This window comes from Hippopotamus amphibius, chromosome 10 (assembly GCF_030028045.1).
Source record: "Hippopotamus amphibius kiboko isolate mHipAmp2 chromosome 10, mHipAmp2.hap2, whole genome shotgun sequence".
Classification (NCBI taxonomy): domain Eukaryota; kingdom Metazoa; phylum Chordata; class Mammalia; order Artiodactyla; family Hippopotamidae; genus Hippopotamus; species Hippopotamus amphibius.
This window is the reverse complement of record NC_080195.1, coordinates 115,786,791-115,812,277: the sequence shown is the minus strand read 5'-3', so window position 1 is coordinate 115,812,277 and position 25,487 is coordinate 115,786,791. Positions and strand designations below refer to the sequence as shown.

Genomic DNA, 25,487 nt, shown 5'->3' with positions numbered 1-25,487 from the left:
CTCTATGTCACTCAGGGGTCCTACGTAGTCATCAAAACATCTTTTTTTTTTTTTTTTCTAATAAATAGGAGAGCCCCCTTGAGATGTACAAAACGGTGCCCGTGTGGAAGAGAGAGCCTGTCCGGGTGCTGTCCCTTTTTGGGGACATCAAAAAAGGTGGGTGCAGTGACACCGGAGGACTCACGTTGGAGAACAGGTCCGCCTGCAGCGAGACCCACAGCAGCCGGGGCGTGTGTGGCGGGGGGGTGGCGGGGGCCAGATCAGGAAGTCCCCAGCGTCCCACCCGCTGTGCGTCTGGGGCTGGAGGCTGAGCCAGGGGACGGCCTGAGAGCCGTTTTCAGGAGGAGACGGGTGGGGGTGGGGTGACAGGAGCATCTGCGGCTGCTTCCTTCAGCAGAGATGCCCTGGAAAGAAAATTCACGTAGCAAGACAGTGGGTGTGAAATGCCACAGTGAGGGCCGTGGGGCCCAGGCTCTCTGCCTAGGAGAGCCCGGCCCACGGCCACCAAACCTCAGACCACACCCCTACACACCTGGCCAGCCGACAGGGCTCCCTGCACCCTCCCTCTCCACCCAAACCTCCGGACGGCCCAGGCTGGCGACGTGCCGCACCCCAGCCTCGCCTGGGTGTCCTGCCCTCTGGACCCCGAGCAGACCCCCACTGCTGGTGTCTGGAAATCCTGTGGCTTCTTCTGGGCCCAGCAGATGTAAAAAAGAATCCATGAAAACACTGCTTCGTCTCTGGCCAGATGGAATGGGGCAGGGCACTCTGCTTCTGGCGCTGTGCCGCGTGCCTTGTGTGGTGTGGCCCAAGGGGCCTCGTGCACACCTGTGTTAGGGGCCTGAGGGGCTGAGACACACAGAGTGGGCACAGCTTTCCCCTGAAGGAACCCAGGAGTCACGGCCCACGGCCGCCCAGCCTCTGAGTCCCAGCCCGGACGACACATCCTTAGTTCAATTTGTAAGACCCGCCCCCGGGCTTGTCCTCCTGTGCCTAGACTGCAGACTCCCATGCAACCCAGCTGCGTCACACAGCCTGACCCGGTGGCATCAGTGGGGACTGCCACCGCCCAGTGGTTTCCTAACCCAAAGGGTGACGCTGCGGCCAGGAGGGCCTGGTTTTGCAATACGTCGCTTAACTTTCTGAAATCAGTACTCGGCAGAGCGTGCTTGCTCACCCATCGTGTCGTGGAAAAGACAAAGTCTGCTCGATAACGACAGCGTGTGTTCTGAGCAAGCACTGGCCTGTGGTTCCACGTGCAGTCAGAAACCAACGTTGGCCCCCTGTGCCGTCTTTGTGCCCCACGCAGAGCTGATGAGCTTGGGCTTTTTGGAAAATGGCTCTGAGCCAGGAAGACTGAAACATTTGGATGATGTCACCAACGTAGTGAGGAGGCATGTAAGTACCGCTGTGCTCCTCCAGGCACCCAGGTGAGGGCCGCCTCGGGGGTGCTGCGGGGGAGGGGGCAGGAGGAGCAGGGGGGAGGGGCAGCCCGGCTGCTCAGCCCCCAGCGGGGCCGACCCGGGGGGTCTCGCAGGGGTCACCCACCCGCACTGGGAGAGATGAGAGGGGCATCTTCGCGGCCCCGACGCTGCCCACCGCCCAGAGCCATCGGCCAAACCTCTTGCCTGACTTGTTGAAATCAAGAGGGGCTTTTCCCGCTTCCTGTGATGGTGTCACCCAGCGTGGTCCCCCACCTTCTTCTAAATAAAATGCTGAGCCTTGAATGAAACAACCACTGATTGTTTGAAAACAGCCTCCGCGCGCTGTCGCAAAACGTCCTGGCTCCCTTGAAGGCTATTTCCTGCTGTCCCGGACAGCGGCCTCGGAGAAAGGGCCGGAGGATGACTCCGCAGCAGCCGGCGGAGGGGAGGGGCCGGACGCCTCCTCCCCGCACCACACAGCCTCTCACTCAGGGACTCATCGTCCCCAGGGCCCGACAACCACGGGCACAGGGTCTGAGGGGCCGGAGCACTGGCCGCCGAAGGGGGCAGTAAGGAAGTGGCCCACATGGGGGTCTGCTCTGCCCCCCCGGTGCTCCGCCCCCCGTCTGGCCGGGGCAGGGGTGGGGGGCTGTGTCCCGGGGCCAGCCCTCCTCTGGCTGAGACGGGAGACGCCCCCCTGTTCCGCCGCCTGGGGTCTGCCCTGCCCTGAAGCCCAGGCAGCTCTCCTCTCACCCCTTGGACCCCTTCAGACGTCCCAGCATGAAGCACGCCTGGAGCCTGCGCCCACCTGCACGCGCATCCCGGGCCCCCCAGGGCGGGGTCCTCCCTCGCAGGGCGGGACGGGCAAGCCAGGACTGGGCAGGGACACGCGGCCTCCCCAGGCCGCAGAGCTGCAAGAGCAGGTCAGACGTGACGGGGCCGTCGCGGGCGCGGCCGAGGGCCTGGACGCCCCCCCCATGCTGAGCCATCGCGTCTCAGTGGCGTCATCGTCGCTCGGGTCTCCAACGACCAGTCCTGGTGTCAGTCCTTTCTCACGTGGCTGTGAAATGGGCTCTCCCACCGTGCAGCCCGCCCTAGAGATGGGGGCGTCCGGCTCCCACCGGCTCCGACGTCTGCACGGCCAGGCGGGGCTGCGGGTTTTGGGGGGATTTAAGTGCACTCTGGAGGGCTCTCAGGGAGAGGCGGTGCTCCCTCTAAGACGCGGCTTCCTTCCTGGGGCGCTTACAGCAGCCACCTGCGTGCGGAGTGTCGGGGTGCGCGTCCTGGGCCCCCGCCCCCACCCGTGCATACACCCCCCTGCGCTTGCTCCGGGCCGCAGGCCGCGACGGCACCTCCAGCCCAGTCGTCCCCAGGAGCGCACGTGGGTCGGGGCGGAGCTGGCTGCGACGGGGCTTGTGAGGTCGGGGGCGACGTCGGTGCGGCTGCTGTGGATGACTTGGGAGGGCCCAGGGAAACCACGTCTGCTCTGGACCGGGTGCTGGCGGAAACCAGGGATCCAGTATTTGGGTGTTTCATGAATTTTTTTTAAGAAGAATGACACAGGCTAGAGTCTGACCTGGTCCCTCAGTCACCTGGGGAGGGGCGCGTGGGCCCCTGGTGGGGGAAGGGCATCCTCCGAGCCTCCGCTCTGGCGGGGCTGGGGGGGCCCTGGGTGGGGGGGGGCTGCGGGGCAGGAGCGGCTCGCGCTCGCCAGGGAGGGCTGCCCGCCGACCCGTGGCCCATCAGGGGCTCGACCTGTATTTTCCAGCAACACAAAATCCGCACGAATCCTTGGGGGCCCATGTGGCAACCTCCCGGGAGGGTCTGTGCGGGCCACACCTGGCACAAAGGAGTCCCTGCCCTCGGGTTCCCAGGGCTCTGCCGAGGGCCGTCCTCCCCCAGATGGAGAAAGCGGGGCTCCCTGCACCCCCGAACCAGAGAGGCGGGTCTGACCCGGTGGAATCACCGCCCCCCGCCAACCCCTTCCAGCCTAAATTACACGGTTGGGCGAACAAGGTGCCCAGGCCCCGTGGGGAGTGCCCTGCCCTCCCGAGCGCCCGCCTTCTCCTGCAGGTGGAAGAATGGGGCCCCTTCGACCTCGCCTACGGCGCTACGCCCGCCCTGGGCCACGCCTGCGTCCATCCCCCGGGTAAGAGACGGGGTCTGCTCAGACTCCAGGCCCCACCCCCTCCTGCACACCCCAGCCCTCCTCAGGAAGGGCAGAATTGAAAACTGTCTGCATTTTTTAAAAATAAGAAAACAGCTTTATTGGGGGTATCAGAGACATTCGGTGAGTACACACTTCACCACAACCAAGAGGGGGAGCGGGTCCATCGCCCCAGGGCGGCCTGGTGCCCCTCCCACCCCGTCCGCTGGACTGTGTCCCTGTGGGGCGTTGCCCGGCCTCTCGCAGCTGCCTTGTCTCAGTACCTGCCGCACCTGTGCCCTGGAGGCAGCTGGGGGGCAGGACTGCCCTGGGGAGCAGGCGGCCATGCCCCGGCCAGAGCCCCACCCTCGCATCGCAGGTCCCTTCAGGCGGAGCCCAGACACACCTGGATGCCTCCCTCCTGCAGTGTGGTACCTGTACCAGTTCCACCGCATCCTGCAGTACGCGAGGCCCCGGCAAGGCAGCCCCCAGCCCTTCTTCTGGATGTTCGTGGACAACCTGGTGCTGACCGAGGATGACCATGTCGTGGCCACTCGCTTCCTGGAGGTGTGTGTGGGCCCGGGCCTCCCCAGGGGACCCTTGGGCGCCTCGGTGGGGGAGCTGTGTGCAGCTTAGGTCCCAGCCCCGAGGCCTGGGTTTTCAGAGCTCACGGGGCCCACAAGGGCCATTGCACCGCTGAGGTCCTGGAGGTGCCTTTGTGCTGCTCTGGGTCCGGGATGCCACCACCACAGGTCACGTCCTTCTCCCCCTGTCCTTCTGCGCACACACATACACACACGCACTCACCTGTGCACACCACAACGTGCAGTGCACAGGCCAGTTACACACACACTATCACAGCTGTCCTGGAATGACCCGGGCCGTCCCTCCCAGCTCACCTCCCCCCACACAGGGCAGCCCCAGGCCAGGCCCGGTGGCCCCTCCTCTCAGGATGCCTCCCCAAGTTCAAGTGTTTATAAACTGATAGTGAAAGTCTCCTGGCTACCCCACCCCCGCCGTCCCCATTGCGTTTGCCTTCAGATCCTTGGTCACCTCTAGGTTGTCTTCACAAACCTACAAGTCTGCTCACACCACTGCCCTGTGTCAGGCTTTTTTCACTTAACAGTTTCCTTGGAAATCTTTCCCTTGGAAAAGTACCTTTCTCATACTTTGTTTCAATGTATGTGTTTCGCGCAGCTTTACTTTGTGTGGATGTAAAAATGCCTTTAACCTGTTCCCATGAACGGATAGTTGGGTTGTTTCCAGTCTCTTGCTCTTATACAAACAATGTTCCAAGGAAGGGTGTGAGTGCGGTCGGCTGTGGGATGGATTCCGGAAGTGAGATCACGGGATCTGTGTGCTGATTTCAGGGATGCCGCCACTGCCCTGGGAGGCTGTCCGCACAGCCCCACCTGCAGCCGAGCGGCCGTTTCCCTCCCCTGCCCACAGGGTGTCCCCAGCTCTCCGTGTTCCTTGCCTGCCTTGCGTCCCAAGTGTCCTGCTCTTCTTCCATCCTACGCAATGGGAATTTCCATCTTGCATCTTCCTGGTTTTGATGCGTATTCAAGAAACTATTGACTTTTCTATGTTAGTTTAGCTCCTGCTGCCTTATTGGATTCCTTTGTGGGTGATAGTGGTTTGCAGTTGATTCCATTAGACTTTCTAGGTATTGAGCACATTATCTACAAATCGTGACAGTTTTTCTTTCTAATTTTGTACTTTGGATACGTTTCTCACGTCTCACATTGAATCACAGCAGTGACAGGACGTGCCTGCCTGGTTTCTGACTTTCATGGAAATGTTCCCAGCGTTTCTCTACAAAGCTGATGCTGGCTTTGAGGTTGAAGCTGATAGATTTCACTATGTTAAAGAAATTTCCAGAAGTTTCCCTTGATTTCTGGCTTTTTTTTTTTTTTTTTTTTGAGCCACTTTATCAAGAATCATTGTTGGATTCTGGCAAATGTTCTTTTTTAAGTGTATGGTGATAAATTTCTCTTTTAGATCTATTAATAGATGTACTATGCTAACAGATTTCCTGATAGTGATTTGTCTTTCTGTTCCTGGAAAATACCTGCTTAGTCGTGGTGTGTGGCTCTCTGGACAGATCTGGTGAATAGCATTTCATGTAGGATTTTTGCTTTAAGAAGCACGAGAGAGATGGGTGTGTGAGGTTTCTGGCTTTGTTTTGTGCTGTTTTTATAGGGTTTGGACGTCAATGTTAAGTTTGCTTCATAAAAACATTTAAAACTTTAACAGACTTCTGTGAAATTGCCTGGAGTGGCTGCTGTTGACATTGTTCTAAAACAGGAGCCACTTTTCTGTGGAAACTAATATGTTAAGATTTTCAATCTTTTCTGAGATCAATTTGGTAAGTTATGTTTTCCCAGAATGTCACCCACTTAAAGTTTAAAAATCATTTTCATAGAGTTGAGCAAAGTGGCCTCATGATTCTCTTACTTTCTTTCCCGTCTGCGGTTATTTCTCCTTTTCAGGAAGCCTGGAATTTTTAGATATTGACATGTCGCCTCATACCAGCAGGCAGGACCAGGCTTGTCAGGTGCCTTGTTTATTGAAAAATCTACGAATAAGTAAATCACGAGTCCAGACAAAAAGCGCAGTCTCCAAACATAGGCGCCCGTTGTCAGCAGACTTGGAGGACAGCAAGGATACTGGCTCTTGCTGGTCTTGTGAGCACGTCTGGTAGATCAGAATTGGTCCCTAATCAGAAGCAGGCAAAAAAGAGAACGTCCCGCATGTCATGTAAGTGCTCCCATCTTGCCGCAGAGCTGAATTCCTGCTGACAGCAGGGAGCAGCTAGGGAACAGGACTGTCTCTCTCCGGCCTGCACCTGCTGGGACATCCAGGGGTGAGCGCTCCTCCCAGGCAGGTGTCTGGACACGGGAGGAGGCTGATGTGTCCAGGGACGGTCGGGCTGGGGACCGGTCCACGTGGGACTTTCCGCTGGCCCCCCTAGTCCAGGGAGGTAGAGTGCAGGCCACCTTGCACTGGGTGTCGGGGGCTGGATGGCCTCCCTCCTGCCGTGGCTCCCTCCCAGTGGCTCCTCATCTGACCTTCCGGTACTTTCTAGGGAGACTGGCTCCAGGACCAGGCGCTCTCTGGGCTCCTGATGGGCACTAGGCAGCACCGGCCCTTTAGGAAGCGCTGCTCTCTGCCCGCAAAGCCTCTTATCTGCCTGAGATGACGTGTCTCTTGGCTCGAGAGTGGGGACCTCTTTGTCCTTCATGGGAATCCACCTGTGCTGTGGAGCAGGCCGTGAGTCGCTGGGCCACGTGTCCTGTGGGAGTGAAAACTACCGGTTAAAAGGTCTAAAGTAATATCACAGCTTTTTCCCTTATAAGGTGATTTATAAGAAAAAAGATGTGACGTGTAAGCAGTGTCGACTGGAAGACACAAGCGGTCTCAGAGGGCTGGGACACGGTTCCAGGCTCAGATGTGGCGCCCACGGTGGCTGAGCCTGTGGGTCCCCCCAGGTCACAGCCGACGTTTCCATCCCCCAGACAGACCCGGTGACCATCCAGGACGTCCGCGGCAGGACCGCGCAGCGCGCCGTGCACGTGTGGAGCAACATCCCCGCTGTGAAGAGGTATTTCCTGTGCGTTCACGTCCCCGGAAGCTTGGAGGGATGCTGGCCCCGTCGGGGGTACCGGGGAACCACGTCTGAGTGTCTGAGAGAGCCGTGCCCGGGGCAGCCTCTGTGCCCAGGTCGGGGCTGCCCCACAAATTCCAGACAAGCCCCAGGTCAGCAGTGCCCCTTTCCACTTTGGGGACCTTCTCCCTGCTTCCCACCTTCGGGGCCTTCTGAGCGTCTCCCCTCCGGAGGAACTCCTGGATGTGAGTCACGCGGCACGTGTGCCCCAGTGCTGGTCCCTGCGTCCAGGCTCCGGGCGCCTGCCTCGCCCCGCACACGCCTGCACTCACACACACACACCCCCACTGTCTCACACTCATCACACAGCACACACTCACACACACACAGCCCCACTGTCTCACACTTATCACACAGCACACACTCACACACACTCCCACAGTCTCACAGGCTCACACTCATCACACAGCACACACTCACACACACTCCCACACACACACACAGTCTAACAGGCTCACACTCATCACACACACACACACACTGTCTCACAGGCTCACACTCATCACACAGCACACACTCAGACACACACTCCCACGGTCTCACAGGCTCACATTCATCACACACACACACACACACACACACACTGTCTCACAGGCTCACACTCATCACACAGCACACACTCACACACACACTCCCACGGTCTCACAGGCTCATACTCATCACACAGCACACACTCACACACACACCCACAGTCTCACAGGCTCACACTCATCACACAGCACACACGCACACACACACTCCCACGGTCTCACAGGCTCACACTCATCACACAGCACACACTCACACACACACCCACAGTCTCACAGGCTCACACTCATCACACAGCACACACGCACACACACTCCCACACACACACACAGTCTAACAGGCTCACACTCATCACACACACACACACACTGTCTCACAGGCTCACACTCATCACACAGCACACACTCACACACACACTCCCACGGTCTCACAGGCTCACACTCATCACACAGCACACACTCACACACACACACTGTCTCACAGGCTCACACTCATCACACAGCACACACTCACACACACCCCCCCACCGTCTCACAGGCTCACACTCATCACACAGCACACACGCACACACGCACACACACTCCCACACACACACACAGTCTAACAGGCTCACACTCATCACACACACACACACACACACACACACACTGTCTCACAGGCTCACACTCATCACACACACACACACACACTGTCTCACAGGCTCACACTCATCACACAGCACACACTCAGACACACACACCCCACACTCACACACACACCCCCACCGTCTCACAGGCTCACACTCATCACACACACACACTTGCATAGGCCCACATGCCCACCAGCCCCCCACCGTGTGCGTTTGGGCCGCACTGAGCTGCTTTCAGCCCCTCCAACAGGCCTGTCTCGGGCCTTCACACACACGCACACACACACACACACACACGTGCACACACGCCCTCCTGTGCCCCCGGGGCATTCTCAGGAGTGCCGGCGCTCACGCACACCCCTGACCCCCGCCGCACCCCGCAGCCGCCAGAGCCCTTGAGGAGAGACCGTCTCCTCCCCAAACCCCGTGTGTCCGGCCTTTGCCCTGTGTTGAACCAATGTTGCCTGCATCTTCCGGGACAGTAAGTCATGTGTTCTCCTCCTGACAGTTTCTGGAAACCTCTTTTCACCACCTCCCTGTGCCCCTCTGCTCCCCGCATGCTGGCCAGGCCGCCACCCAGCCTTTCTGAAGCCTTGAGGGTGGCCCGCCTCCTCCGCGGCATCTCCCGCTTCTCTCCCTGGAGGGGGCGGCGGGGCCTGGGCCCCAGAAAGGCAGCGGGCGCCCCCCTCGTGCTCGCACTGTCTCGGTCGTGACGGGACCCGCCCTCACGGGAAGCGGGGACCGTTTTGCTGGGATGACGGGCCGTGGCGTCTGACAGCCCCGCCTCCCTGGGACGTGGAGCTGCCCGGGGAGGTGGGGGGGAGTGCGCTGGCAGGGGCACCTCGGCTGTGGCCGTCGCCCCTCCCAGAGGGAGCCGAGACGTGTGCCCTGAGTCCAGAGAGGTGCCAGGCGCCACATCCAGGAGCCTCGCGTCCCCGGGGTGGCGTCACGTGGCGCGCGCAGTCCCTGCCCGGTGGCCTCCGGCACAGGCGGCCCAGGGCCCGCGGGCGGCCGTGCTCGGCTCGGTGCAGCAGAGCCCTCGGGAAGGCCACGGGACGCCGCTTGACTGGCCTTGCCCACGAGTCCCGCCCTCCCTTCCCTGTGGGTCTGCTCCGTGGTAGCCTCTCCACACTGCACGTGGGACCTGCTGAGCTGGGCCAGTGGTCTGTCCTTGGACCCTCTGTGCCTCTGTCTCAAGGGATGGGCTTCTCCCTGGAGGGGGCGGGAGGTGTAGGGGCCGTGGTGCATGACTGCTCAGGACGTGCCTGCCATCCTGCCACTCAGTGAAAAACGCAAAGAAGGCGGGGGGCGTCTTGTACGGGCGTTTATCTCAGAGACCTGGGGCTCCCGGGCGAGACTGCCGCCGCCCCAGCGTTCCAGGGGCCCGCCCCGCCCGCCGTCCCCGGGGTCCCCCCCGGGAGTCCGCGGGGTCCCCGGGGGGGTACTGAGCCCCCCCCCGCCCCCCGCTCTCCTTCACAGCAGGCGTTCGGCTCTGGTCTCCCGGGAGGAATTACCCCTGCCGACTCAGGACAGGCAGAGAGCAAAGCCCCCCGCCCAGGGCCCAGCCGCCCTGGTGAAGAACTGTTTTCTCCCCCTGAGAGAATATTTCAAGTATTTTTCAACAGAACTCACTTCCTCTTTATAAATGAGTCATTATACCGTGAAAAAAAAAAAAAAAAAGACTTTTCCTAGAACAGAGATAACGTTCCTTCCATTATCTCTTTTTTCTGTTTGCATTGTCATTTTATTGGCTTAACGTTGGCGTCCCCGTGGTTGCCACAGGCCCGTCAGCGCTCTGGGTCTGGAGGTGCAGGGCCCCGCCCCCGCCATGACCTTTAGCTCCGGGTCTAACGGTGGACGAGACCCTGATGTTGTCACGCACGTCGTTCTGCTGGAAATGTTTCTTTGTGTCAGTTGAGAAGTTAAAAATATATTTATTATGAGTGTTCTGGGTCGTTTCTTGGTCTTTTCGTGTTTAAGCGCAGCCTCTGTTTTATTCTGTAGGATGTAGGAGTGTTTGTGCGAAAGACCAGCAGGACACGTCGTTACAGCTGCTCTCTGCACCCGTGTCACTTGTGCACACGGCCTGTGCTGTCACGACTGCCACGTGCCTTGATGGTTAAAACCACTCACCCCAATCAGGGCCACACGAAACACCCCCAACCTCTGCAAAGGGTAGAGGATCCACTCGGTCGGCAGAGGGGGACACGCGGAACAGAGGGCGTGGAGGCCGAGGCCAGGTCTGCTCGTGAAGCCTGTGACCTCTGGTCCTCCTCAACCCAGAGGGACTTGCTGGCAGGAAGCAGGGTCCCAGGTCGCCCTGGGCTCCGGTGAGAACACGCCCACTGGGGCACTGACAGAGGTGGTTTCAAGTCACGTGCGATAAACCCCAAGGGGGTCTTTCCAGGTTAACCAGAAAACTCCCCAAAGGGACCTAGACTCAGATGGGCACACAGATTCTCCCTGCCTTGGGCGTTCCCTGCGACCTGGGGAAGCTCAGGACCAGTGCTGGTGCTGACAGTGGTTTGTGGAAGGAAGGTGGGGGTAAAACTGGACTTTTTGAAGGGTGTTCTAAAAATATCTTGAAATAGAATGGAAGCCGTGATGGTTAATTTTATTTTCTTGTTTTTTTAATATTTACTTGTTTATTGTATTTATTTGGCTGCTCTGGGCCTTCATTGTGGCAGGCGGGCTCCTTCGTTGCGGCGTGCGGGATCTAGTTCCCCAACCAGGGATGGAACCCGGGCGCCCTGCCCTGAGAGCACGGAGTCTCAGCCACTGCGCCACCAGGGAAGTCCCACGACTCGGCCGGGCCACGGTGCCCAGACATTTGTTCACACGTTGTCCTGGAGGTTTCTGTGAGGGGATTTTGGGGTGAGATTAACACTTAAGTCGGTGGACTGTGAGTAAAGCAGGTTACCCTCCACAGCGTGGGCGGGCGCTGTGGACCGAATGCACCTGTGGCCCCTGACCTCACCTAACCTCTAAGGTGAGGGTATTAGGAGGTGGGGCCTTTGAGAGGTGACTCCAGAATGGGATTCGTATGCTCACAAAAGAGGCCCCGGAGAGCTCCCTCACCCCTGCCCACGTGAGGACACACGAGACGCGTGTGACCGGGAAAAGGGCCCTCCCCCTCCCGGGCAGGACCAGGCCACCTGACCTGCCCCTGCCAGCCCCCATCCCTGCGAGCAGGACGTTTCTGCTGTTCACCAGCTGCCCAGGCGCGGAACCCGTTACAGTGGCCCCGTCACACTGAGCCAGTGGGCGACTCCCAAGCCATCGGAGGCCTGACCGCCCCGGGCGAGAAGGGACTCTCCAGCAGAGGGTCACGCGGACTCCAACACCACTCTTCCCTGGCCGCCGGCTGCCCGGCCCTCCCTGCAGACGTGGGCGCGTTGGGCCCCTGTGGTCACAGGAGGCCGCTCCTCGCCGGCAGTTTTCCTCCCCTGCTCCCTCTCGTTCTCTCTCTCCACACCCACACTCACACTCACACACGCGCGGAGACCTTCTCTCCAGGCTAGCAGGGGGACCGTACTGGGCTCTGACGTCACAGGTCTCCTGTCCGGGGGCTGAAGGTCTGTAACGAAACCGAGGCCATGGCGGCCCCAGACAACACGGAGGGCCAGTGGGAACAGGAGCATCCCCACGCTCTGGGTCCACGCTGACCTCAAAGACGGACGCTCGTGCGGGCAGCGGGCGGGACAGGGTGGGTGACACCTACTGACTCCGGCTGCTTCCACCCCAGGCAGCCAGCGCTGAGGGGCCAGATCTTCAGGTGTCTGCTCTCCGTCAGCCTGCTCCCAGGTGGGGGCCCAGAGCCCCCCAGAGCAGCATCCCACCTCCCGCTCTCTCTCAAACACTTCGAGATTCTCCCTCTACGTGTTTTAATCCCACCTACAGAGGCCCCTTGTGACCCGCGGTGGTCAGCTGAATAATGACCCCCGAAAGATGTTCCGGTCCTAAATCCCGGGACCTGTGAATGTCACCTTATGTGGCAGAAAAGGCCTTGGCCCATGCGATGAGGTGGAAATGGGGAGACTGTGTGGCTTGTGTGTGACCCCAAAGGTCCTCGTCGGAGGGGAGAGGAGACCAGACCCCGTCCAGAGGAGGCCATGCCATGAGGGCAGAGACGCAGCTGCGGGACGAGGGGTGCCTGCAGCCCATGAGGAGCACTGGTTCAGGCATCCAGCCTCCAAGACTGGAGAGGGTGCATTTCTGTCATTTCAAGTCCCAAGTGTGTGGTGATGATGGGGTCTTGCTTCCGCGTCTGCACCGGGAGCCTTGAATCTTCAGCGTGGATGCAACTCCTGCTTGGTTGCCAGGTTGGACTAGGTACCCCTCCGGGTGGGCTTCTCTCTCCACCCCTCCGCCCGCTGCCTGAGAAACAGCACGGGTGAAGGGGAAGAGAGGAGGAGAAGCCTCCTGAGCGCAGGTCTGTTTGTTCATTGGTCTTGAAATCCTCTGTTTATAACCCACGTGCCAGTATTTGATGTATTAACTCACAATAACCACACATCAGCTTAGCTGCTTTATGAAGATGTTATAACTATCACCACTTCGCAAATGGGAAAACACAGGCACAGAGGCGTTACCAGTCTGAGGCTCCTGGGGCCGGTCTTCTGCCCGCTCCTGGGGTGCCCCTCTGCCCACCGCCTGGGTCCCCCTAGGATGTTCCCTTCCAGCCCAGCTGCATCGCCACAACTTCCCTGCCTGCTCTACAAGCAGCGCGTTCCTCGGGCCCAGGGTCCCCACTCTTGGGTGGGCCTGGTGGCAGCGCTTGCCCTTTAGGCTCTGGGCGAGAGGGGCTGCCCAGGAAGCAGAGCCAGGCCCCTCCCCCACAGCACCTGCCCGCTCGAGGGTGTCAGCCCCGCCGAAGCGCACTGCGCTCCCTCCCCGCCGCCGTGGGGCTGCACCGAGGGGCTGCAGCTCGGCACACGGGGCACCTGTCCTCCCCGCCCCGCGTGAGCCGGTACTCTGCGAGGGAGACGTTAACCAAGGGGGCTCTCCACCCCCCAGGACCCGCTCCTTTCCAGCAACCCGAGCTTGCATGGGAGGTCGACCCCTCCCGCTCCCCATTCCTGTGAATAGAGTGGGGATCTTCGTGGGAGCCTGGGGGGTGGGGGAAACCCAGGCGTCAGCCAATCCGTGCAGCACAACCTTCCGCCTGTCCAATCAGAGAGAACTCCGGGATTTGCGGGAGGGGCTGGACCCAGGAACGCGGGGGGGGGGAGGGGGGGGGCCGGAGGACCCGGTCGGTCCCTTGTCCCTTCCTCCTCACCTGCGGGTGACGCTGGGGCTGGCCCTCCCCAAACGCTGTCCTCCTCTGCCAGTTGCCGCCAACCCCGGGGGAGAGGATCTGAGGCCACCCATATCATGCCCCTCCAGCCCCGCTCGGCCTGGTTCGGCGCCCACCCCCACCACCAAGTGTCCCCGCTACGTTTGTCCTGGATGCGGCCTTGGTTCTCCTGCTCTGGGAGTGAACAGAGTCCTGAGACCCCATCTCTGATCTGATTTATACCCACGCCCAACTCTCGTGGCCAAATCTTACTTTTCCTCCTGGCCCCTAATTTCCAACCCCTTCACGATGCCCCCCACCCAAGTTCAGACTGTCTGTGCCCTCACTGGACAACTGAACAGGAGTCCTGGCCGGGATCCCTGTCCCTTCTCCAGCACCCCCCCCCCCCAAAGGATAGATCCTGCTTGACCTCTTTAAATCCCGGACCCCAACCCCCTCAGCCTGACCTGGGAGGGGTGAAGCTCCGGGGCTCTAGAGCTGCAGGCCCACCTCCCTCCCTGGCCACATGCAGCCCCCGCCCTCTTCCTCGGCAGCATCTTTGGCTTTCTCCACCAGGCAGAGATTCTCTTATTCTCTTAAGCTTTTGTTTTGACTCTTTTTAAAAAATTTATTTATTTTATTGGCTGCGTTGCGTCCTCATTGTTGCCCGTAGGCGTTCTCTAGTTGCAGTGTGCAGGCTACAGTCTCTATGCGCGCAGGCTTCAGTAGCTGCGGCACACGGGCTCAGTAGTTGTGGCTCGAGGGCTCTAGAGCTCAGGCTCAGTAGTTGTGGTGCATGGGCTTAGTTGCTCCACGGCATGTGGACTCTTCCCACGCTAGGGACTGAGCCCGTGTCCCCTGCATGGGCAGGCGGATTCTTAACCCCTGCACCACCGGGGAAGCCCCTAAGCTTTTGTCTTTAGCGCTCACAGAGGCCTGTCGTGGTAGGTGGACACTCAGTCTTCCTGGGAAGAATGACAGCACGCAGGTGGTGGGGGCCCGGGGAGCCCCCCTTGGCTCCGCCCTCACTTTACACCCCGCCTCTCCTGCTCCCCAAAGGCGGGCCTCGGCATCCCCAACAGCCTGGGCAGGACACACCGCTGGCGCCCCCACCGCACACGAGCCTCCAGACGTGAGGTGGGGTGCCTGGGCGCCCAGGCCCTTGGAGAGGCGGCCTCTGCCGGGAGGGCAGCAGTTCCCTCGTGGCTCCACCCCTACACCTTCCCGGCCGTGACTCAGCCCGGCCTCGCCGCGAGGAGGGAGGCCGAGGGGAAGGAAGAAAACAGCGCGCCTTTGCCCCAGCTCCGGGCTCCGCGCCGCCTTTCCCCCAAAAAAAGAGTGCCAGGTCCCAGAGGCTTGGAGGGGCAAAAACCAGTCGGCTTCCACGCGGTGGGCTTCGTAGAGCCTTCAACGCGCAAATGCGCTGCGGCAGGTGAGCCAGGGCCCGCAGAGGACAGGGCAGCGAGGCGGTGCGGGGAAGAGCCAGGGCTGGCCTGGACGGCGCGGCCGCCCGCCCGCCGCCCCTCCTGCGGCCGCGGGGCTCCGGCCCCACCCGACGCTGGGGGGCCCGACTCCGTCCCGGGAGCGGGGCGGCCCGACACCCAGCCCGCCGGCCGCGCGGGCTCCCGGGCTCTCGGGCGGCGGGGGCGGGAGCGGGGCGCCGGGGCGCGCGGACGCCCTGCGCGACGCGGGGGGCAGCACGCGGCCTCCCGCGGCCCCTCCGGCCGCGCGAGCCCTCCCGCAGCGCCCTCGGCCGCCCTCCTCCGCGGGCCCGTCCCCGCCGCCACCTGCCGGGGCGCCGACTGCGCCCAGCCCTGCAGCCCTCGCGGCCTGCCCTACAGCCCGGCCTGGGAAGGGCTGAACCTTCGGGAGCCGCGTCCAAGCTTCCGTCCGGCCGCGCCGGGCCGGGGGCGGGCCCGGGGTCGGGGGCGGGGCGGGGCGGGGCGGGGGCGGGGCCGGGCGGCGGGCGCTCGGCGGCCACCGGCTCAGCGCCCAGACCTCCGCGGCGCGGCGGGGGCGCAGCTGGTGCTGGTCGCGCGCGCTCCCAGGGCCCCCGCGCCCCGAGCTCGCTGGCGCTCGGAGGTCCCCCGCGGCCCGACGGCTCCCGCCGCCCGAGGTCGCCCGCGGCCCGAGGTGCCCGGCGCTCCGAGCGCTCCCGCGGCCCGAGGTCTCCCGCAGCCCGGGGTCTCCGCCCCCACCATGCGGCCGAGGAGGTGAGCGGGTGCGCCGCGCGCCCGTGGGTGCGGGGAGCCCGGCGGAGGCGCGGCGGTGGGGAGCGGGGGCCGGCAGCCAGGGGCCGGGCTCCGTACGGGCGCGCGAGGCGCGGACGCCTGCCGGCGTTGCCCGCCCAGGGGTGGCGCGGGGGTGCTCGGGGAGGGGTCCCTGCCCAGGAGGGAGGAGGGACGCTGGGAGAGAAGATGCAGCGACCCGCGCTCACTTCCCCCCGCCCCCGCCCCCAGCGGCTGCCCAGAGGAAAGGAGGGTGTGACCGTGCTGAGCCAAGGTCGCTCGTCTTTACCCCGAATGCCGGCTGGTGCCCACAGATTGTTGACATGTGCCCCCACGCGCTTGGGGTTTCCCCCTCCCGCATCAGCAGAGGCAAATTGGGGAAGGGTGCCAGCCGGCTGGTCACTCCTGGTCTCCCGCCAGCTGAGGGGGTGGGGACACCTTTGCTCCCAGCTTTTTGCCAAAATGCCCACTTCAGGGCACTCTTAGGGTAGGCGACCTGTGCCTCCCTTGATGAGCTGGTGAGATACCCCATCCCCAGGTGTCCCACCCACACGGCCCAGAAGCCCACCCACCCCTGGGTGCCAGTCTCCCCAGTTAGAAATGCCAGTAACGACTATTCCCTCAAGGAAGGAAAACAAAAGTACGGGCATGTCACAGCCACCAGTCGCCCACAGCCCTGAGCAGGTGGCCCCGTCTGTGCTTTCTCCTGTCTGACTCGAGGAGGTGTGGGCTGGCACCGGGGCAGGGTGGTGACAGGTGAGGCGGGGCGGCGACTGAGGCATGCAGGGTGCAGAGGCTCCCCGACGGGAGATGCCAGGAGCCTGGGAGTCAGGAGGGAGACCTGCGGGCCCCCACGGCCGAGCTGTCCACAGGTCCCGTGCAGCCACCACATCTGCTTTCAGATTAATCGTGTTCCTTCAGAAGGTTGTCCTGGGGCTCACCCGACGCTGCCACGGGGCATCTTAGATCTTCTCTGTCTCTCGTTTTAAATCCCCTGAAAGTATTTTAAAATACTATGAAAGTGGTTTTCTGAATTTTTGCAATGTCTTGGACGCGGTCCCTGAGAAGCCAGGCCACCAGGGGGCTGGCGATTCCTCTTCACACCCTTCGTCACACTCGCATAATCGCTTTGAGGGGCGTCTTGTTAACGCGGGAGCTGATGTCTTGCAGGGGCTGCCAGCCCCTCGTGCCGTGCCGTGCTGGGCCGGGGTGGGGGGGGGTCCTGTCGCCTCTCGCTGAATTCCCGGCTGCCTGGGGAAGCTGGGCTGATGGGCTGGCTGGCTGTGGATGTCGTCCCACTTGGACGACGGGCGTACCTGTCTCCTGCCCCCGTTCGGAAGCAGCGGGACTCAGCTGCCTTTCTGGTGGTTTTGTCTTTTCCAGTCTGGGACCGCCGCTGCTGCTGCTGCTCTGCGGCCTGCGAGCCGGTAAGTGTGGCCCGTGCTCTGGCTGGAGGCGTCCAAGCCCTGATGAGAAACCTGGGCCCCCAGGCCCGGGGTAACACGTGGGATTGAGGGCCACAAGGGGGCGCGCCCCGCCAGACCCGCGGGTCTCGTTTGCTGCCGTGTCTGCGGCAGGCAGGGTGCAGTTCCCCCCAGGTGTTTCAGAACCTCTGCTTTCCAGAGGAGCTGGGAGCCGGGCTTCCTGTTTCTCACGGCCCCCGCACTCCCCAGAGCCGCCAGCTTCCGGAAGAGCACGGGACGGGGATGCGGCACCACGGCTGAGGCCGAGGCCTTGCCGGGCCTTCCAGCCTGCGGGGACACGCTCCGGGCACATGGCCGCTTTCCCTGCTGGCATCCGTGTGGTTGTAATAGACCACAGCGCCTCGCGGGGCCTCCTCTGGTAGAGTGCAAGCAGCATCGTAACGGTGTTGTTGAGACGCTGACTTTTTAATGTTTGAATTTTTAAAGAAAACCTTTTTATTTTGAATTCATGAGAAACGCCCAAGAAGGAGCAGAAACAGCGGGGAGCCATCCCGGGTGCCCACGGCCCCGCTCCCCGCTAGGCTGGCCTCCCACGTGATGACGGGAAGCCGGCCCTGGCAACGCATCAGAGCAGCTGACCGCCGGCGTCTACGTTTTTAAAATCTTATCGCTTTCCTCTGTGCGTCTCATGAGCACGCTCCTTTCCTGCGAGATGAGTCAGAGTCGGTGTTTGATCTCGCAACCCAGGAGCTCCCCCTCCCTCCGCGGGGCGCCCTCGAGGTCAGGCGTCACGCGCAGAGGGTGAACTCTGTTCTTTCCGGATGGTTTCAGAGACTCAAGGCGAAGAGGTCAGGGCCATGGTGGGCAGCGATGTCCGGCTCAGCTGCGTTTACCCCGAAGGAAACAGCTTCGATCTGAACGACCTTTACGTGTACTGGCAGATCGACGTGCCGGGCAAACGCGACGCCAACTCCGTGGTGACGTACTACCTCTCGGGGAACAGCTCCGCCGGCCACGGCGACAACCACTACAAGGGCCGGGCCCGGCTGTTCCTGGACGCCATGACGCAGGGCGACTTCTCTCTGCACCTGCACAACGTCACCCCCCAGGACGAGCAGAAGTTCAACTGCCTGGTGTTTCGGAAATCCTTGGAGTTAAATAAGATTTTGGAAGTCACGGTCACGCTGCACGTGGCGGGTAAGACGCGGGACGCCGCCCAACTGATTCCATCCCCGCCGTACATCCTGAGAGGAGTGTCCGTGAGACCCGTTTTCTGGGGCTCGCTCACCCGTGTCTTCCCTTAGAGGAAATCTCTGATCCCTCGAGCGGACTCTGTTTAACCGGGCATACAGCCGAGGTGGAGGAGAGAGCTTTCGGCTCCTGAGAAAGTTTTCCAGTAGCCGAGGCTGCCTGCTTCCCCACGAGAGCTCCTAAGCCCGCTGTCCTTGCCTTGACCTCTCCAGCTCAACCCAGATGAGATTTTTTAATGAAATTAGGAGGGAACTCTATGAGGCGCTGAATGAGATCAGAGTTTAGGAAGAAAGCTAGCTAAAGCCCCTCCACCAAGATGCTTGGGTCACCGGGTGGAGAGACGGGTGAATCGCCAGCTGTCCGTGTCAGTAGACTCAAAGGAGGCCGACCCCCTTGGGGCGGGAAGTGGGTGCCAGTCACCGCCCGCCCGGCTCAGCAGCCCCCCTGCGGGTGGGTTGAGCGGGGGCGACTCTTGGGCAGAGCAGGGCCTGTGCGGATGCCCAGACCGTAGCCTTGGTCCCGCCCCTGCTCCGGGGTCAGGGGCACGACGGCTGCCTCCCCACCACCCTGGCCCTCGGCACAGTGTCCCTTCCCTTCTCTGACCTTCAGAACCTGGCACCCCTCCGCCCGTTTCCCTGCAGCAAACTACAGCATGCCCGTGGTCAGCGGCCCGTCCCAGGACGGCGAGCTCACCTTCACGTGCACGTCCATGAACGGCTACCCGCGGCCCAACGTGTACTGGATCAACAAGACGGACAACAGCCTGCTGGACGCCGCCCTGCAGAACAGCACCGTGTCCCTGAACGAGCGGGGCCTGTACGATGTGGTCAGTGTCCTGCGCATCGGGTGGGCCCCCAGCATCAACGTGGACTGCTGCATCGAGAACGTGCTCCTGCACCAGAATCTGACCAGTGGCCAGACAGGTAAGGCCCCGGGTCTGCACATGGACCCCGACCCACGGCGGCGGCTGGCGGTGACCTGGGGCACCTTCTCGGGTGGGCGACAGAGCACCTGTGAGGCGACGCGGCGGCGGTCTCAGAGCTGGCGACAGGGAGAGGAGGTGAGCGGGCAGGGGCCGGCCGCGTGCTCAGGGTGCTTCATCCTCATGCACGCGGGTCGGTGTTGGTGACCCGTGTCACAGAGGGACGGAGGCTCCGACAGGCCGTGTACCATTTCAGAAGCCCCGGCACGAGGCAGCAGCAGCAGCGGAATGGAAGCCCCCGTCTGCACAGCCCCCACCCAAGCTCTTTGCACACGTGGCCCCTGTTCTCAGGGGACCCCTCCTCCGCTAGGGGGTCCAGCTGGGCCTGGCTGCTGTCCCAGGCCCCCGGGGAAGGGTGCAGGCAGGCAACTCCTTTGTAGAAGCCGCAGGCTCTCTCAGCCTGTGTGTCCTGTCACCAGTGTTGAGATGCCGGGGAAGGAGGGGCAGGAGAGCTGGAGGATGGGGCCGGGGGCCTGCCTGCAGCCAAGGAGCGCCCCGGCTGCCCGGAGCTCCCGCGCCCGGGCACGTACTTTCCTGGATCACGGGTACAGCCCTGGGACTCAGCGGTTACGGTCTTCTGGCTGCACCAAAGCCGCCCTCTGACCTCTGCCTCCCAGCAGGGCAGCCAGGCGCAGGGGAGAGGGAACGGGAGGGTCTCGGGGGAACGGGAGGGTCTCCTGAGGCCATGGAGTGGGCGCAGCTGCTCTGGGGGACAGCTGAGAAGCCCATCAACCCCCGTTCCCCTGCCCCATGCCCAGACCCTCTGGATCAGCACCTCTGGGCTGTCCGGGCATCAGGACAAGTTGAAAAGCTTCCAGATGGTTCTAAGGTGCGTGGGAGGCCTAGCCACTGTCTGGCGCGTGGCTTCTCCGGGTTTGGGCAAACACGAGGCACTTGTAACAAGCTGCCCGGGGAGGTTGTTGCTGGTGTGCCCGCGAGAACCACTCTCCAGGGGCACAGGGGCTGGACACCGGGACAGGAGGAGTGGCCCCCTCGTGCGCTGCCGGCGGGATGTGAAATGGTGCGGCTGCCGTGGAGAACAGTCTGCTGGTTCCTTAAAAATTAGCATGCGACCCAGCAATTCCACACTCCTAGGCGTGCACCCAAGAGTGTTGGAACCAAGACTCAAACAAATCCTTGCACACGAGTGTTCACAGCAGCTTAGTCACAATAACCAAAGCCCAAGTGTCCACGGATGGACGAAGGGATGGACACGTGTCCATGCGCACAGTGAAGCAGTACTCAGCCACGAGGAGGAATGAGGCGCTGGCCACGGTGCAGCGTGGGTGAACCACGCAAATGATGCTCAGTGAGGGAAGCCAGACACGAAAGACCACGTGGTGTATGGTTCCATTTGTACGAAATGTGCAGTGTAGGTAAATCCAAACAGACAGAAAGTACATTAGTTTGCCAGGGGCCGGGGGAGGGGTGGAGAGTGGCTACTGAGGGGTAGGGGGTTTCCTTTTGCGGTGGGGAAAAGCTCTGGAATTAGGTCATGGCTGTGGCTGTGTGACCTTGTGAATGTATTAAATGCCACTAGTTGTTTGCTTTAAAATGGTTAGTTCTACATTTTGTGAATTTTGCCATTTTTTTTAAGGCCAGCCATTAAGCTAGAAAGAATTAAATTAAATTATATGAAGTTCAGTTTAGTTTAAAAAGCCAGGAAGACTGTGCTTCCCAGCACACCCATCCCCAGGTGTGGACCTTTAGGAAGGGCTGGGATTACAGGGCGCACAGGTAGGAGAGGAGGAGTGACACCCCAGGAAGAGATGAAGGCTCATCTGAAAGAGGAAACCCTTCTCTCCATCAGCCTTAGAGCTTAAAAATCACAAGATGCCTCTGGAAGAGCTCGTTGGATCCATATGTCCCTGGGCGCTCTCTCCTTCAGGATGAAGAACCTCCCCCCTTTCCTCCTGACCCTTAAGTCCTGGGTTACTTTTGTTTCCTGCAGAAATGTTCGCGGGAACCAAGGACAGCATCACGGAGGACCCAGCAGACGGCGCCCACGATGCGGGAAGCCGGCCGGTTCTCAGCGTCCTTGCGGTGCTGGTCGTGGCTGTGGCTGTGGCCGTGGCCACAGGCTGGCTGTGCAGGAACCGATGTCCCCACAGAAGCTACGCAGGTATCGGAGAGGGCCGCGCTGTAGACGGTGCGCGTTTATTTTGTTGGGGTGAGGGGTGGCTTTTCCCAAGATGTTGACAAGCTCTGCGCGGTGTTGCTTTCACGGGAAGCGCGGCCCAACAGCACCAACGTGCGTGAGCGTGGCAGCCCCAGGGCCCCGGATGCAATCTCGGCCGCAGAGATCCTGACACAGCGGTGCCCCCGAAAGGACGTGTGATCTCTGAGTTCGGAGGGGACGGCGAACCCCGAATGTGGAGTCAGGATGCAGGGCGTGCGTGGAGGTCGGGCTGCCTTCAGTCTCTTCAAGGCCGTCTGTCCAGTTCTGGCCAAACTTGAAGACAGATCCAGAAAGTCTGGGTTTTGACCGTGTGAAACGAAGAAGCGGAACTCACAGTGGGGAGCAGAAAGGCCCAGAATGCGGACCCTGGGACTACCCAGGTGTCACCGAGAGGGCCTGAGGGCTGGCCTGGGCCCAGCACAGTCTCCCCGGGGCGGCCTGGCGGTGGAGGTCAGCGGGCACCCTCAGAGTTCCTGTTAACCACGTCGGCTCCTCCTGGACCCTGGAGGGTGGGGAAGCGGAGCACAGCTGGACCACGGAGCCCCGCGCAGTGGAAGCCCTGCCTGGCGGGAGGGGTTTCTACGTGCTGCCTGGAGTTTCCACTTCTTGCCGGTTTCATCTGCCCAGAAATACTTCCCGTCACCCACGGCCCCACTGCAGAGCTGGCCAGGCCGCTGAAGGCCTTTGAGCCTTCGAGCCTCTTGAAGCACTTCCCGCTCTGACCTCTTACAAAGTCACGTCCTGGAACTCAGGGCGGCCTGAGGAGCCCCTCAGCCGAGCAGGAACCCGGAGGAGCCGTCGAGTGGGGGGCTGCTGAGCGAGGGGCCCCTGGGGTCTCCCGAGAGCCCCCTCACTGCCCGCCCTGAGCGTTTCTGGTTTGTCCCAACAGGCGCCCAGGCTGCCAGGCCGGAGCCGGAGCTCGCGGGTGAGTTTGCCGGGAGGGAAGGAGGCCCGGGTGGGCCGGGCACGCGGCTCCCCCCGTGCCTGCCTTTCTGCGCGGGCACCGCTCGCTGACCAGGAAGTAGGTGTTCCCAGCTTCAGAGGCAGTGAAAGCCCAGGCGAGGGCCTTTCCTCCTGGCCGCTGTCGGCGTGTAGCCCTGTCGTCTTGCGGACACCGCGCTGTGGGATGTTCCAAACGTACGCAGAAGCAGAGAGCCTGGAACCACGGCCCCCCACCGCCCGCACACACCACTCCCCGGCCGCCCGGCTCCGTCTCCCGTTCTCCCTCCGTCACAGCCCCGCCCTGTCCCTTGGGGGTAGGGGGTCTCCAGCACGTCCAGACCCTCTGTGCGGGCGAGCACCTCACAGTCCCAGAGCAAAGGTCAGGGGACTTCGCGCCCCGTTTGGGAAAGCAGCCACACGCGGGGCCTCCGGTTCTGGTTTCCCACTGGCGGGTGCCTCGGGCCGCCAGGGCCCTTGTGGTCAGGCGGCTGGGCCCCGGGGCTGAGGCCAGTGGCCGCACCTCTGAGCCCCGTCCCTCCACCTGTGAGCGGGTCGTCAGGGGAGGGTGGGCCTGGGGCGAGCGCGACCCCCACGGCGTGACGCGGGGGCACGCGGCTGCCTGGTGCCACAGCAGATTCGCTCCCGCGGCCACTTTCAGACGATGCGGGACGCAGCTTGCTAGAGAACTCGGGCCTGCTGACCCGAGAGGCCGAAGGGGCGCCCGTCCGCAGGCGTTTTCAACCCTGTTTTCACCTCCCTGGGTCCGGAGGAGATGAGTCCGTGCCTCCGGGGTGGGACGGAGCGGCCCCCGTGCTCACCGCCTCCCCGCTTTCCTTCCAAGAGCGCGTGTGACGAGAGCGCCGCCAGCACGAGGACGGGCTCCCGGGACACGCCGCCTGCTGGGACGTCAGACGGCAGCTTGAGGACGGACCGGGCAGGCCGGGCCGAGGGGACCGTCTGTGCCCGCAGCGGGGGCTGCACGGACACCGAGCCTCCCGGCCTTTCGGGGACGTGCAGGCGCCCCCTGGAAGGACCACGCGGACCCCGGGGAGCGCGTGCCGGGCGCCGCCCCGACCCTGGTGGCCCTTTCGGAACGTCAGCAGCTCCTCAGGGATGCACGTGCCCCCGCGTAAGCGGGCTCCCCACCTTCGCTGCCAAACACGGAACGCGTGGAGGACCGTGACGGCTCTTTCCCGCCACCAGCCGCCAAGAGCCTGGAGCGCTTCTCGGCATCCCAGACCCCCCGTGCTGCGGATGAGCTTGCGGCCGGAGGACGGGCGTCCGCTCTCTTCCGAGATGACCTGTGCGGGGCGGTGGTCGCTCCGGGGGCAGGGGCCGCTCACTGGCTCTGGTGGCCAGGCTCCCGCCCACCTCCAGCCCGACGGCCAGGCGTCTGTGCTCACGTGTCCTGAAGCACGAAGCGGGGGACACTGGAAACCCCCCTGGAATTCCTGTCCCTCCAGGACGCTCCCTGGGAGGAAAACCCGACCTCATTTGTTTCAGTCAAAAGCTAGGTTTCCCTCCTGAAAAACACAATGGAATTCTGCAAGAAGGTCTGTGCTGGGCGGTGCCGCCGGGCGTGCTGCCCGGGGCTCAGGCTCTGCTGCGGGGGACACGCGGGCAGGGCTGGGACACGTCTCCAGTGGACACCGGTGTGGACAGGTGACCGTTATGGTCCTTCAAGCTGGGGCCGTGAGTGGATGGTGGGCGGCCTCCCAGCTGCGTGGCAGCCTTTCTTCAAACGCGGCAGAAATTCCCTCAAGTCTCGCTGGGCGGCCCCTGCCGACCCCGCACCGTCGCCCGGGGCCCCTCGGCGGCCTCCCCTGAGGACCTGCGTGGTTGTGACAGAGACCTCGCCTCACACGCTGGGTTCCTGGGAGCCCCAGGCCCCCGAGGCGCCCGGAGTGGGGCTGTGGCCGCGTCCACGGGGGCGCGCGGCCGGCGCCCTGACCCTGCCCGCGTGGTTGCACGTTGATTCCTGGATTACATGCAGCAGTTCAGTGTTTCCAGAAGGTTAGCCCGGTGGGCACAACCCCAGGAAGGGGGCCTGTCACCCCAGGGGCCCCTCAGCACCGGTGGGCGTGTGAGGCCTGTGCGTCCCAGACCCGGGCTCGCAGCGAACTGGAGGAGGCCAGCTCAGCGCCAAACGTGAGCCAGGGGCGTTCCCAGACACCGTGCACGTGTGCGTCTGGTTTGCACCAAAAAGCCCTCACGTGACTTTTAAATGAATGTGATGAGGGGTCTACACAGACTTTTAACATGAAAGCGTTAGAGCACACGTGTGGCTCCTGAATGACAGGAAGGTGACTCATGGCGTCACGAGAAAGAAGCCCAGGGGCCTTGGGTGCAGCAGGTGGGGGGGGCAGGTGGGTGCAGGCCCATCCACAGTAACTGGGATGTGACACCAGAACAGATGTGCTGCGGGGCCGTTCCACTGTCCTGCCCGAGGCCCAGCCTGCAGACCCTGGAGATGGTCGGGGCGGGGGTCTCAGCCTGGCAGGACGGGGCAGCCGCAGGGAGACTGTGTGCTTCCGGCTTTCCCCTCAGAAGGGGTTCCCTCCTTGGGGAAGCAGCAGGGCCGGGCTGCCCTGGCCTCTCCCCCGACGCGCTCCAGGCTCCGGGCCCTGAGTCATCGACTCCCCACTGGGCCCGACAGACCCACACCACTCCCTCCAGGCCTCTGGGGCCTCAGTGCCCTCTCCGCCCCATGGCCCGTCCACCCTGGGGGCCGCTGCCTGCTCACGCTGTGTGTGGACAGCGTGTGAGTGCCGTGTTGTGATGTTTCTGGAATCCTGGTTTTGGAGAATACAAGC

At 62.4% G+C, this 25,487-nt stretch overlaps 2 protein-coding genes across 10 annotated transcripts in view; both read left to right on the top strand.

The window, feature by feature from the left end:
- Positions 1-10,038, top strand: part of DNMT3L (DNA methyltransferase 3 like) — a 14,319-nt gene extending 4,281 nt beyond the window's left edge. Inside the window, exons 6-11 of the mRNA XM_057697990.1 lie at positions 69-156; positions 1,310-1,398; positions 3,498-3,573; positions 3,998-4,137; positions 7,089-7,174; positions 9,873-10,038. Of these exons, the coding sequence (XP_057553973.1) occupies positions 69-156; positions 1,310-1,398; positions 3,498-3,573; positions 3,998-4,137; positions 7,089-7,174; positions 9,873-10,038 (645 nt within the window). The remainder of the gene's footprint in view (positions 1-68; positions 157-1,309; positions 1,399-3,497; positions 3,574-3,997; positions 4,138-7,088; positions 7,175-9,872) is intronic.
- Positions 7,163-25,487, top strand: ICOSLG (inducible T cell costimulator ligand). 9 transcript variants are annotated; one of them, XM_057697988.1, is made up of 7 exons: positions 14,925-15,100; positions 17,280-17,323; positions 18,262-18,517; positions 19,213-19,494; positions 21,505-21,675; positions 22,622-22,657; positions 22,758-25,487. In XM_057697988.1, the coding sequence occupies exons 3-7, from the start codon at positions 18,382-18,384 to the stop codon at positions 23,177-23,179; spliced, it is 1,047 nt and encodes a 348-aa protein (XP_057553971.1). In that variant the 5' UTR covers positions 14,925-15,100; positions 17,280-17,323; positions 18,262-18,381; the 3' UTR covers positions 23,180-25,487. The 9 variants fall into 9 exon arrangements, with proteins under 9 accessions (XP_057553964.1, XP_057553971.1, XP_057553969.1 ...); XM_057697983.1 differs by having other exon boundaries at positions 14,955-15,100; positions 18,152-18,517; positions 23,516-25,487; XM_057697980.1 differs by having other exon boundaries at positions 14,955-15,100; positions 18,152-18,517.

Excerpts from the sequence above, each read along its gene's own strand:
- ICOSLG (XM_057697980.1), top strand. Across the intron at positions 18,518-19,212 it reads GGTCACGCTGCACGTGGCGG|CAAACTACAGCATGCCCGTG; the intron begins GTAAGACGCGGG and ends GTTTCCCTGCAG. Across the intron at positions 21,676-22,621 it reads TCCCCACAGAAGCTACGCAG|GCGCCCAGGCTGCCAGGCCG; the intron begins GTATCGGAGAGG and ends TTGTCCCAACAG.